This window comes from Amphiprion ocellaris, chromosome 10, assembly GCF_022539595.1.
Source record: "Amphiprion ocellaris isolate individual 3 ecotype Okinawa chromosome 10, ASM2253959v1, whole genome shotgun sequence".
Lineage (NCBI taxonomy): Eukaryota > Metazoa > Chordata > Actinopteri > Pomacentridae > Amphiprion > Amphiprion ocellaris.
In genome coordinates, this window is record NC_072775.1 from 11351970 (window position 1) to 11364508 (window position 12539).

Sequence of the window (12539 nt, forward strand, 5' to 3'; positions counted from 1 at the left end):
GTCATGTAAAATCATATTCATGCTGGTGTACAGTGCACCATTTACAGCCTGACACTCTGCGGATGTGTTAATACCAAGAGCATTTCACTACTCATCAGTGTCAATTAAACCACCACATCAAATTCCTCACATGTGAAAACCTGCTTGACAATAAAACTGATTCTGACTCTGATTCAGATATGATCGAGAAGCTTCCTCCACCATTAGATGCCATTTCTATTGATAAAGCTGAACTCACTGAAGTAAAATCTCAGTAATGTCCCTACAGAAAAGCTCGATGGACCAAGAAAGACATAGAATCACATGATCAGACCAAATGTCAGCAACAGGTTGCAGCTCAGCTAGAATATTTTAAACCACAACAGTGGCGATAACTCCAAAATCTCTCCCAATATAGAGCTTTTATCACCTTATGGTCTGCCAGTAAAAAAGCAGCTGGCTACAAGTAATTTCCAATGGAAGCTGGTCATATGAAGCACAAATTGTCCGACGCTACTCATCAAAGCTCTGCTGTCTTGAACTTTGAACGTTCCAGTGAAGATGGGAAACACCAACCACCATCTGTTTTTGTTTCTCTGTTTCTACAGCAATCTACTGTTTCATTCTGTTCTTGCTAGTCCTATAGCAACAATGAAGCTGGCAACGCTTGGCTCGTTTGTAACTTTGTGACTCATAGTAGGATTACAACATAAGAAAGATGGACAAATCCATAGAAAAACTGTAATTTTGAGTTAATAATCCTTTTACTTTCCCATTTAAACTTTCCTGAAGCCCCGCATGTAGGTTTTCAGTCTTACCAGGCCAAAACATTTAGGCTGTAATTAGTTCATCCACATTACTGTACGTCTCCTGTGAAGGGACACCTGCAGTGGCAGTGCATCTTTACGGTCCTCTTCATAAGCCTTCATGGACATATGGCCAAGAAAACAACACCCCCTTCCAACATTTAACACAACATCCCCTTTGAAGATGTGACGACTTGTGATGTAGCACCAGAGTTACCCTGTTTTAACAGTCACATCATCATCATTCTGTGTAGCTCCAAAACTAATAAATCTTCCACTTCCAGTGTTATCGTGTCACATTGATCCTAAATTCACCCCCGGAAGCAAGACTTCCACCACTATGCTGGTGACTTTTTCAAAAACAACCAGCTAAATCAAAAAAGATGAATTGAAGTGAAGGGACAAAGAGTATTGTTCATTCACCATTGATATCGAGTGCATAATCTATTCATTAGCCTTGATGTGAACCACCGCCGACTACTTCGACCCCCATCAAGCACCATAACAACCGTAGCAACAATACGGAGGCGATTCAGCCGCAGCGGTGGAGGCGGCGGAGGTTTCCGGTGTGTGTCAGAGGGAGACAGTCTCTACAAGCAGGGAACCTGTCACTGTTGCCACTGGGATTGTGAGGAGAGGCCATCAATCATGGAGCACGGCAAAGGGGCAGGTCCTACCCTGCTCCATGTTTACAATTCTCTGCTTTTATGGTGTTTGGGAAAATGCTGCATTAAAGCAGGGTTTCAATTCAGGCGGGGCAGCGATAGGGATGAGAAACAATCAGACTAAACATGCAAAGAGGGGACAGACACCAGTGAACTGCAGAAATTCCCTCATGAGTGGCCATCATGTGTTGAAGCTGCCACAACCCCTGCAGCTTCTCCGTCACATACGTAGGTAACCTGTCAGCACTTCACAGCTCTTCTTATCTGGAGAGCACAGCCTGGCCTGAAGAGTTTTCAAACAGCCTTTAAGACCGGGACCTTTGGGAGCGGCCAACAATAAGCCTTCTTTAGCACAGTGAAAGTGACAGCATGGTCCTCCCCCCTCCCAGCCATTAAAGCTCTTCCTGGATAAACAAGGGGAAGGCCCTTTATGAAGATGGAGAGGGTCACAAAGAGAGGAGCCATTGAGCCACTGAGGGGCCCGTCTTTGTTTTTGTCTCTCCGAGGGTCTTCTCAAAGGATGCTCTGATAGGAGGGGGAGCTCTGTTTTTGTCTTTTAGTCCTCCTTACTGCCAGTCTTCTCTCCGCTGTGCCAAAACAGAGATGTAAACTTAATTGGCTGCATCATTCATGGAATCTTAACATCATTTGGAGTGGCAGAGAAAATATCTGATTTAATGTTTTTATGCAGAAATTCTGAATTAAATGAGGATGTTAATATTTGCTTTTTGATGGGTTGCCACATGCAAACAATATGAGTGCAGAACATTGCAGTGACTCCAGAAACAGAGTGCTACATGTGTCTCTGTTAAATTTCATGAATATTAAATCAGAAACAACCAAATGGTCGTGGGCTGTGTGAGTGTTTGCCTCTGGAGGTGCCGCTGTTTGATGGTGTCAAAGAGAGGCCCTGTCTTTTGGTGATGGGCTGCCAGGTCAGTTGATGGGCTGCCAGATTTAGGGCAACATGCTGTTGGAGCTGCGTTGTCTTGGGGGTGTGAATGAGAGGCACCTGTGACCTCTGGTCAGGCTCTGCTGACGGCCTGCTGTGTGAGCACCACGCTCAGGACACACGCTGGGACTGTCAGCCTTCAACTGTCCACTAAACGGCCAGCGACTGGACCAGCTCTGCTGGACTGACGCCCATGAGATATATTTAAAAACTGCTTTGTCAAGAAGGTAGAATCACCAAACAAAATGCAATCATCTTTACTCCACTGACAACTTATACAGTCAGGATGCCTCAAGACGTAAAAACATGCACCGAGTCCTGGAGAAAAACCAGGATCTTATCTAGCCCTCATTTAAGCCTGTCAGTAGGTTCACAAACACGCCTGATCTATTTCAGCATGAGTTCCCATCTGGCAGCAGCACAGGCGGAGCAGCGCGTGTCCACACATCCTAACCCACCCTCCTCCCCGAGCTGGCAGCACGCCTTCGGGCTCAACGCGACCTCTCAGGTTCCCCACGTCATTGCAGAGATATTTATTTCCCGCCAGAAACCAGATTTTCCTTTCGCTGCAAGTGCTATGATCAAGTGTGGAGACAGCACACAGGAAAGGGCGGCTATATTTAGATGGCTGCTTTCCACAGGTCTGAGATGAAGTCAAAGTTTAACAGTCGAACAGGTTCACCGGCCCCTTAATGAAGGGACTCTGCTGAATTCATCGTAATGTGTGACATAAAAGTCACTGTTCGGAGAAGAGAAATGACCAAAGCGGCAAATTTTGTTGTAAACACCATAAAAACATTTTATTCATCTTAGAAAATACAGTGCATCTCAAGAGCTTTTCAGAGACTTTCTAGACCCATGGAGGCAAATGAACTGTGCTGTATCAAAAACAGGAAATCACAGCAAGCAAAGAGGCCAAAAATATCTCTTATAAAGTCCTTATAAAAAAAACACAAACGTGTCTAAACATCCAGTAGATTCTGAAAAACATTTACAAAATGTACAAAAATATGTTTTAATGTGTGATAGTCCTTTTTTTCCCCTCACAGTCGGAGCTCCTACCACGGCCTCCACACAGAGTCTGAGGTGACGGCAGGTGCGACAGGTGACACGTGGTGTTGAGCCGTCAGAGGAGCCAGAGCTGCACTGGGAACCAGAAAAGCGAACTGTCCGTTTGGCGTCGGAAGGACCTGGAAGCCACCGTAGAGTTTCATCGCCTCGGGGGGGATGTGCACGGGGGAGGCGCTTCTGCAGGGCATCTGCGGGGGTGAGGGAGCTGGGCCCTGGGTGCTGGTCTGTCCGAGTCCTAAAGCGCCCAGATGAGGTCCGTAGAAGTTGACAGCGTTGATCTGGGTGACGCAGGCCGCCAGGTGGCTGAGGAGGCGAGTCCTCACCTCGGCGTCCACACCTTCACACGTGGAGAGGAAACGGGTGACTTCTCCTACACACTCGCTGAAGCCGGCTCTGTATTTACCCAGGACGGACGGGTCTGTGTTCACTGCAGCTGGAGGAGGAGAAACAAACACATGAATACACAAGAATGTGAACATACAGACAATAGTGAACACTTGGTTAATTCTACTAATGCCAAGGATGATGTTAGTGATGCATTTCAGGGATGTGAAATCAATACTGAGGGGCAAACATATGGCTAGGAGTGGGCAGTAAATCTTGCAGAATGTGGGAACATGTTCACCGTCTAAAGTTAGACTTAGAGAGTTATTGCATGCACATCAACATACACCAGGCATGCTACATACCAGTCATCTGAAGGCGCTGCAGGTTCCTGAGGTGCTTCACAGTCATCTCCAGGATGTCTGCCTTCTCCAGTTTGGAGTGTCTGGAGGTCTAAACAAGGGGGGGAAAAGTGACAATTCAGGTTTGAATTTGTATTTTTAGATGCACACATCAGGTTTTTATTTATGTTACTGCATCTGCTTACATCTTTCTTCAGTGCGTCCAGGATGAGGGTCTTCAGCTGACCCAAACTCTCATTGATGCGCGCACGCCTGCGTTTCTCCATAATTGGTTTGGAGGACTTGAGGAAGAAATAAAAGTGCAGTTGAGACTGTTTTCAAGATTGAACACTATGTAGTGGATGCATTGTTTGATTTAAAAGTCTCGCATGTGTCTTACCTTCCTGCTCTCTGTCAGGGTCCGAGGCTTTTCAGGCGTGGAGTGTCCACTGGCCGGGGTGGCAGCCACCGCCGCTGGAGATGTTCTCTCTAAGGTTCCTGCTGGCATCTTGAGGTTGAACCGGAGCAGATGAACAGCAGACAGTCGCCGCAGAGTCCCGCCTTCTCCTGGCAGAGCTCGAACCGATAACAAATGTCAAGAGCGACTTTCCTTCGCTCGCCAGCCCGACGCACAGTGCGTTCCTGTTTCAGCGCCTCCGCCTCCATTTATAGAGCCGCTGCCTGCACGCGAGCGGCTCGTGTGCGGGTGCCCGATCTGTCCAATGAGCGCGCAGGACGCGGTGCCGGACTCGTGCGATCGGCAGCTCCCATTGGCTGCCTGTCAGGATGCTGAGAGACTGTTTGAGTAAAAGACAACTTTAAACATGTGGAAGCTGTGATCAGGAGGCTCGTATGAGAAAAGCTGCTGCTGTCTGAGGGAGGTGAAACTCATCGATGTGAAATAAATGTGATATTTTTAACCCTCCTGTTGTCCTCATTTACGGGCACCAAAAAAATATTGTTTCCTTGTCTGAAAAAAATCCAAAAATTCCGCAAAAAAATTCCCCAAATTTCTGAAATTTTGCAGAACCTTCAGGAAGAAAATTCCAATTCCTTAAAAGTTTCCCTTAAAAGTTTTATTTTAAAAAAAATCCCCTAAATTTGTCAAGAAAATTCTTGTAAATATTTTTCAAAAATGAGTAAAAATCTTCCAAAAAATCCTAAAAATATCTAAAGTGATTACATATATATCAGTAAAACTTGTAATATTTTCTTTAAGAACATTCACATAAAAATCAACCAAAATCCAGCGAAATTCACTGGATTTTGGCTGATTTTTTTGTGAATGTTCTTAAGAAACAAGAATTTTTAACATTTGTTTTTTTCCACAAAAAAATGTTCAAAGATTTCCCAAAAATGTTGAAAATGTGGACATCAGAAGTTTCACTGTGAAAATATATAGTTTTTCCGCATTTTCAAATTTTACAGCGGGTCAATTTTGACCACATGAGGGTTAAAAGAAGCGCAAAAAAATGAAAAAAATCTGCCTTTATTTAAACTCAGTACATTGAGGTACAGAAGTAAAGATGCAGACACGCAAATAAGAAACGTGAATAACACTAAAAACTTTACAAATTTAGAAAAACTACTAAAAGGTTTAAAAGGTGCACCTTGTAAATGAATCTTGAAGGGCTTTTACAGTAGATTGTACATTAAATTAACTACAGTACAACATTGTGTCATCAGCATAAAGATGCATATTACAACTGGAAACAGAGGACACAATATTGTCTATGCACACAGAAGAGGTCCTAGAATTGAGCCTTGTGGCACACCCTTTGCATCGTACACAAATTCTGATTCAGCATTTCTGATAAACTCTGTCCATGAGGTAGAGCTGCAACTTTTACAAAAGCGTTTTTATTAAAACTACACTATCAAACAGCTTAAAGTCAAATCCACTCATCTTTTGCAGCTTACTCAATGTATATGTATCGGTTTTGCAAATTTCTTGTTAACTGAATGTTGAATGTTTAATATTTGTTTGTTTAGACCACTTTACAACTTAAAAACATCAGTTCTCATAAAATGGGCCATTTTGACCTTAAATAATGAGTTAAATGAATAAACACCTGAGAAATCGTTCATTAATTTTTCACACAGTAAAAATCCCATTTTTTAAACAGTTTTTTCAAGTTAAAGCTTTTTTCTGTGATTTTACTAGAGATTATCAAATTAAATTAATCAAATTATTTCCCATTTTTCAATCCTTAATACACATAATTTTTCTTTCAAATAGTGACAAATATAATTAATACAATATTGTTACTTGATTTAAATGTTACAGAACAAATTATCATTTGTAAGAATACAGATTTTTGATGCAAACATTTTTACAGTTTGGGCCTGTTCCTGTGTTCTTCTTCTACAATTTTACTAGTTATGATCTGTAATTTAACAGAACAGGTGAACTCTTGTTAATGAATAATGATAATAATAATAATAATAATAATAATAATTATTATTATTATTATTTTAAAAATACTTTTATTTACTTCACAGTGTAAGAAATCAAACCAGTTTATATACAGACTTCTCAGCTAGAGAGTGAAAACATACCAGTTGTTTGAGAAAAAACAAAGCGATGGTGGATACTTGCTGTGAGTCTTTAACACATGTTAAATCAAGTTATGGTTGTTTCTTCTCAGAATAATCAAAACTATTGTAACCATGACAAAGATTAGTACTAAATTTTACATCTGTGGAATTATATTTTATCCTGATTTTGCCAGGATCAGCTTCACCAATCATCATTGTACCGACTCTGATCAGCAAATGGTTGCAATAGCCGAGACTGTAAATTTATACTGTTAATCTGAGAATCTTCAAACTTAGAAAGTGTCAAATGAAAGCAAGTCTGTCTGTAACCACAGTCAAATTAAATCTATTAAGTTTATTGAATTTGTTTTCTAAGTTCTGTTAATTTAAGTCACACTTCATAAGATGACTTTGAGCTAATTGCAGTCAACTAATGCAGTCGGAGAACTTACACTATTAGACTAAATGAATTTAAAATCATATACAGTGTAATTTATATCAAGTTCGTTTGTCCTTTGCTTGGTCTTCTCTAAATCTTTAAGTCTTTTTTGTGATAAAACGTTTTGTTTCTGCTTCTTTTTCCTATTTCAGACTGAACTGTTGTTTCAGTGTTTTGGACTTGGTCGAACTAATTTAAAACATCTCTCTGGCATGGGGACTCTGTGATTGAGATTTTATATTACTGAGTAAATTAGCATTTACCTCATTACACAAAATGTTTAACAATTCATTTTCTGATCACTGGGAATTGTATCTCTGTATGATAAATTGACAAATGGAATTCTATTGAAAAATATAGTGAGTTTATGAATAATGAAACAATCTATGAAACACAAACACATTATGTTTATACTGTATGCCATCAGTCTCACATTTCTCAAACAAACCTGAAGTGTCAATGTGACATGCCTAAGAGAACTTCATGGATATCCTATTGATTATTTTATAAACCAGAGATAAATCTACCCTGCTATATATCTAATAAAAACTACTTTTGGGCGAATAGAACATTTTTCTATGATTGTTCTACGAATTTTTTTCCTCTGAAGTGTTGCATTTATTGACGTAGGACGAACTGTGAGAAATGTAGTTTGTTTTTTTCTCTTGAACAATCCAGTTAGAAAACTTAAAGTGAGAGACTATTTTTTTTTATTACTGTCTGACGGTGATTCACACCAAATAAAGAACATGATGTTCATCTTTATTTGGATTGTATTGTGTTCTTGTTTTTTCTCTTTTCCTCCTTTTAAAACTCTCTTTCAGGTGTGAGTTGTATAAAATACTAAAGACAGACTCTGATTCTGATTGTTTATCTGACAATAAAGTAAAGCCTTATGTGCCTTTCTCAGACAATCTTCATTTTCTGGTTTCTATATTAAAGATTTTGTGCATTATTTCAGAACAATCATGTCCAGTATGTTTGGGATAATCCATTCAAATCTCACCATCACCAACACGCTGTTGGCTTCACTGATGTGTTTACTGAGACATCTCTGTCTGGTTCAGGTTTATCATCAGCTGCCTCGATCCTCCCTGATAGACTTCAAACAGTCTTTGTAAAGCTCCTAAACCCTCAGAGGTGAAATGACCCCAGAAGCAGGTCAGTGTTCAGCATCTATGGCTTCCTCTCTGTGTGAGCAGGAGAACCTTCAAGCACCGCTGGCTTCTTGACCTGAGTCAATACTAAATCAAGCTAAGTGAGATCATGTCAAACATTCAGCCAAAATGAGATCGACCTGCTTTCTTCTTCTGTTTTGAAGTCATGGCTGGAATATGAGGACCGTTCTTACTTATAATAGAAAATACAGATGATGTTTCCTTTTTATGTTTGAGGGTGAACTCACCAGACAAAAAACAAAAACGTTCTTACATTTTTCCAAGTGAAGCTGTGAACAGAAAAAGATAAAGTGAAGAGGAGATGTAGCGGTAAACTGTTGTATCTATGTCCACATACATTCACAAATGAATAGAATGAGCAGTTAAAATAATCTGAAATGAAAACCTTCTTCTGTTCCTATCTAATGTACACAAACGGATCACGATAAACGCTCATTTAATCTTGCAGCTGATGCTTGTGTCAGCCTGAGGTTGTGTGTGCAGCAGCGGATGAGAAAAGAGGCCGTGCAGCAATAAATTACGTCCTATCAGTTGTGTTTCAGTGAGCATGCTGCTCTGCTACAAACAGCCCTTCATTGTGCAGATGGTGATGCAGAGATGAGGTTTATAGCGCAGTCCTGATCTGTATCAGTGTGGGAACTCTAGGACGGAGGCTGCAGAAAGCTCAGAGAGGATGAGAAAGTTGTTAAGGTTCAACATGTGATAGAAAAATACAAGTTCATGGAAACAGAGCTGGGAATATATGAGCAGTTCTTGATTTTTATTTGGGGTATTGACCAAATTCTGATACATATACAAAAAATTAAACTTTAAAGAACAATAAAAGTCTTTGTGGACTCATTTAGAGAGTAAACAAATTGCCAATGAGACAGTGACTAATATTCATTGTCTGACGTTAAGGTATATATTATAGACAGTAATTAGAAGAACTATAATCACTATAATCACATGAAGTCAAGTCAGCCACTTATACAGCACATTTAAGACAACTGTTGTGGCACCAAAGTGTTTACCAGTAGAAGTAATTATTTTTAGAATTGCAAATTAATTTTACAAGTTTAGATATTGGGGTTAGGACCTGTACTGTTATTGACAATGTGACTTAATCTGAATAATTTACATACATTACAAATTAAAACGCTACAAAAAGTAGATAAAACATTATTTTACCTGACAATAGTACATCTCATTTTGATCATGCAGTGTTATTTATTATGAATAATAAACAAACTATTGTAATAATGTAGCTAAGGTATTATTATTAACATGGAATTTCACCAAATTAATGTGAATTTTAAGGCTAAGACCCTGCAGTATTAGTAATACTAGAGATCGCTTGATGAAACATGAAGTTCATAAAATCTGGAAAAAAACATTGGTTGTGAAATACAGTAACTTTAAGATGTAAAAGAATAAAATTAAAGTTTTGATCTTCACATACTATAAAGAGAAATTGCAGTGGTCACAGCCTTATCGAGGGGAAGAGGATTTCACTCTTTCTTCCATAAAGGAGGCAACTATTTGCATTCCATGACACCAGAAATAAATCCTTACCTCTAAAATCTTTAAAGAATATGTTTTTGAGAGGCATTCTAACTATGTAGCCCCTCAGTTTCCTCATATTGTTATAAAAGTAGCTGAAAACACATCTATGTAAAATCCTAAAAGCCTTGTTTCAGGGAATGTGGCGTTGGGAAGCTGTATGAACTGCTGATAAGTCCAGTTGCCATTGTTTTAACATATCGATATACTATCTGGAAGAATGGAAGTCTTCACGGACATCCAGGAAACTTACATTTCTATCTGGATATAGTTCCGACATCTGCCTTGCTCAGAATATCACCTGTTGTTTTTGCAAACCAAGTTACTGATTTTGAAGCCACTGACAGTCTTTCCTGTCCTTCCTTTGCCTAAGCTCCACGCCAAGCAAGACAGAATCAGTCTTAACCTTATTTTTTACATCGCTAGGTCCTTATTTTATTCAACTTGTTAAGAAGCTCTTTCTTTTATTTACAAGAGACACCCAGAAAACAGAATCATCAGGATGTAAGAACATAGAGTTGAGTGCTTTCATGTCATTAGCATAGTCATTTTTATATTAGATCAGATCAGGCTTTGTCCTGACATTTTATTATATTAAACACTGTTTCCCAGCTCTTGTGCGGGAGAAAAAATAACAGAATCTCAAGTAAGAATTGCTAAAATGTGATAAATCCCTTTGCAGGTCTGAGTTTCTACACTTTATGAACATTTTCCAGCTGCCTCATTCCTCTCCATCTTCACCTGGTCTGACAGCAGCTTCCTCCTCCAGCCAGCCACCACCAACCATACGGGCAGTGAAATGACCATCCTCATCATCAAATACTGCAAAGATTCCCTTTCAACTGCTGGTATGAAAACATCTCGGGCCAGGAGGGGAGGGCGCAGACAGAAGGGATCACTTAAACATCTCATCCAGCGCTCCGCTCGCTCTCCGTCCCTCCTTCGGCCTTTGAATTCCCCCTTAAAGAGGGAAGGGGGGCCCTTCCCTTAGCAACTCCCAGCCCCCGGCTCTGCCCGCCTTTTGTCCCCCTCCCCAACAGCAGTTTCTGCTCCAGAAGCCTTAGACAAGGCCTCCATTAATTGCGGGCCTGTGTGGAATACACGTGGGACAATGGGCCCAACAGAGTGTCCGGCCCCCAGACAAGGCTGGAAACAAGTGGTACAGGAATCCAGCAGAATAGATTCGTCCTGGCTGATGTCACTGAATACATTTACCTACCTCAGAGCGCATTCACTCCGCGCTTTGTTTTATTTGGACAAAAAAAGCAGGGGTAGGGGGGAGGTAGCGGTATCAATGGAGAAGAGGAGGTGGGAGTGGGGGGGCTCCGGGATGGGAAATAACTGGTTGTCATGGTGATGCGCTGAATCAAAAATATGGTCGAATTTAGCAGAGGCAGAGATGTAAAAAGGGTAGAGGGCATTAGATTAAACCCTGCGTGAGATAAGAGAAGGCTGAAAACAGAGGTTTAGTTTTTTTAGTGCATTCAGGCCTGTTTATACGGCAATAAAGAGCGGATAAAGGAGCGGGAGATTAGGAGACTCATCTAGGCTCATGTTTGTCAACAACAACCTGAGCGGTTTCAAGTCAGCTTATTCCAAGTCAGTACACCGGCCTCGGAGGAGATGCTTAGCTAAGGCAAGTGAAGCTGCGGAGGAAAAAGGGGGACCATAGCAACTGGTATTTCAGCATAACAACCTGCCATCTGTCACCTAACCTAGTGGGTTCCTTCATGAAAAAGCCAGCATTTAGATCTTCAACTTGGAGGCAAAGGCAATGAGACTGAAGTCTTATTGAACTCTGGGTCTCCTCCTTTGAAAAGGGAACCCAGTCATCGCCTTATCCCTCATCAAATTGAAAAACGCTTTTAGAGATTCTAAGAGAGGCCTCACATTTAATTTTTAAAACCCAGACATGAAAGTGTTCGCTAAACCACATTCAGCAGTGGAAACTCTTTAAAGCACTAGTTAGCATGTAGATTATATGCATTTCAGTGCATTGTCAAAGTATCTAAGTGTATTTACATGTTAATATGTTCAGGGATACTATCGTCTTGAAAAGGTATTGGGGGTAGGTTGGTGAACTGTGTATTTTCTCTCCGTGCACCATGGGAATGTGATTTCTTTGTGCCATCGATGTTCAAACACATTCCTGTAAGGCCATGGATATTATGAGCATTTAGACCCCATAGCAAAACAACCTATGAACCTGTTGATCCTGGCACCAAAAAGAGCTTCTCCTCTGTAAATATAGCGTAAAGTTAACTTCGCCGCAGAGGTTAAATTAGATCTTTTAAACGAGCAGCGAGTCGAAAGCTTCCCTCGAGAAGATCCGGTGCCCTTCCATGTGGAGCTTATCCTCATCCAAGCTTAGTCCATATCCATGAGTGTGTTTGTGTTGGGATTTATGAATGTGAAGATGCCCCATTCTTGCCACTCAAGATGACTCACAAGACCAGCGTTTTGGCCACTTATGCTGTGAAAGCAGCCTGGGGGATGCCCTTTCAGCACTCGAGGACCTCTGGCTGAGTCCCCTTCACACGGCAGATCAGCCTCACTTGGGAAAAAGTCCCTGCTCTTTACAGACGGAGCTGTCCTGAGGGATGGCGCACTCCTTGTCCCAGGGCCTCCCTTCTTCACCTGCCGGCTTAGCGCTCATCACTTATGCACATAATCCCTGGTTAGTGCATGTGATCCACCAGCCCGG

At 41.0% G+C, this 12539-nt stretch overlaps 1 protein-coding gene across 1 annotated transcript; it reads right to left on the reverse strand.

The window, feature by feature from the left end:
• Positions 1 to 3175: 3175 nt before the first annotated feature.
• LOC111585510 (transcription factor HES-1-like) lies at positions 3176 to 4784 on the reverse strand. The gene is made up of 4 exons (XM_023295040.3): positions 4539 to 4784; positions 4345 to 4440; positions 4163 to 4250; positions 3176 to 3906 (listed from the first exon to the last, which is right to left on the reverse strand). Exons 1-4 carry the CDS (start codon positions 4644 to 4646, stop codon positions 3461 to 3463), a joined length of 738 nt encoding a protein of 245 aa, XP_023150808.1. The 5' UTR covers positions 4647 to 4784; the 3' UTR covers positions 3176 to 3460.
• Between the last annotated feature and the right edge of the window lie 7755 nt (positions 4785 to 12539).

Coding starts and splice junctions, on each gene's coding strand:
- LOC111585510 (XM_023295040.3), bottom strand. CDS start 4,646: ATGCCAGCAGGAACCTTAGAGAGAACATCTCCAGCGGCGGTGGCTGCC. Junction 4,441..4,538: donor CCCTGACAGAGAGCAGGAAG/GTAAGACACATG, acceptor TTCTTCCTCAAG/TCCTCCAAACCAATTATGGA. Junction 3,907..4,162: donor GCAGCGCCTTCAGATGACTG/GTATGTAGCATG, acceptor CTCCTCCTCCAG/CTGCAGTGAACACAGACCCG.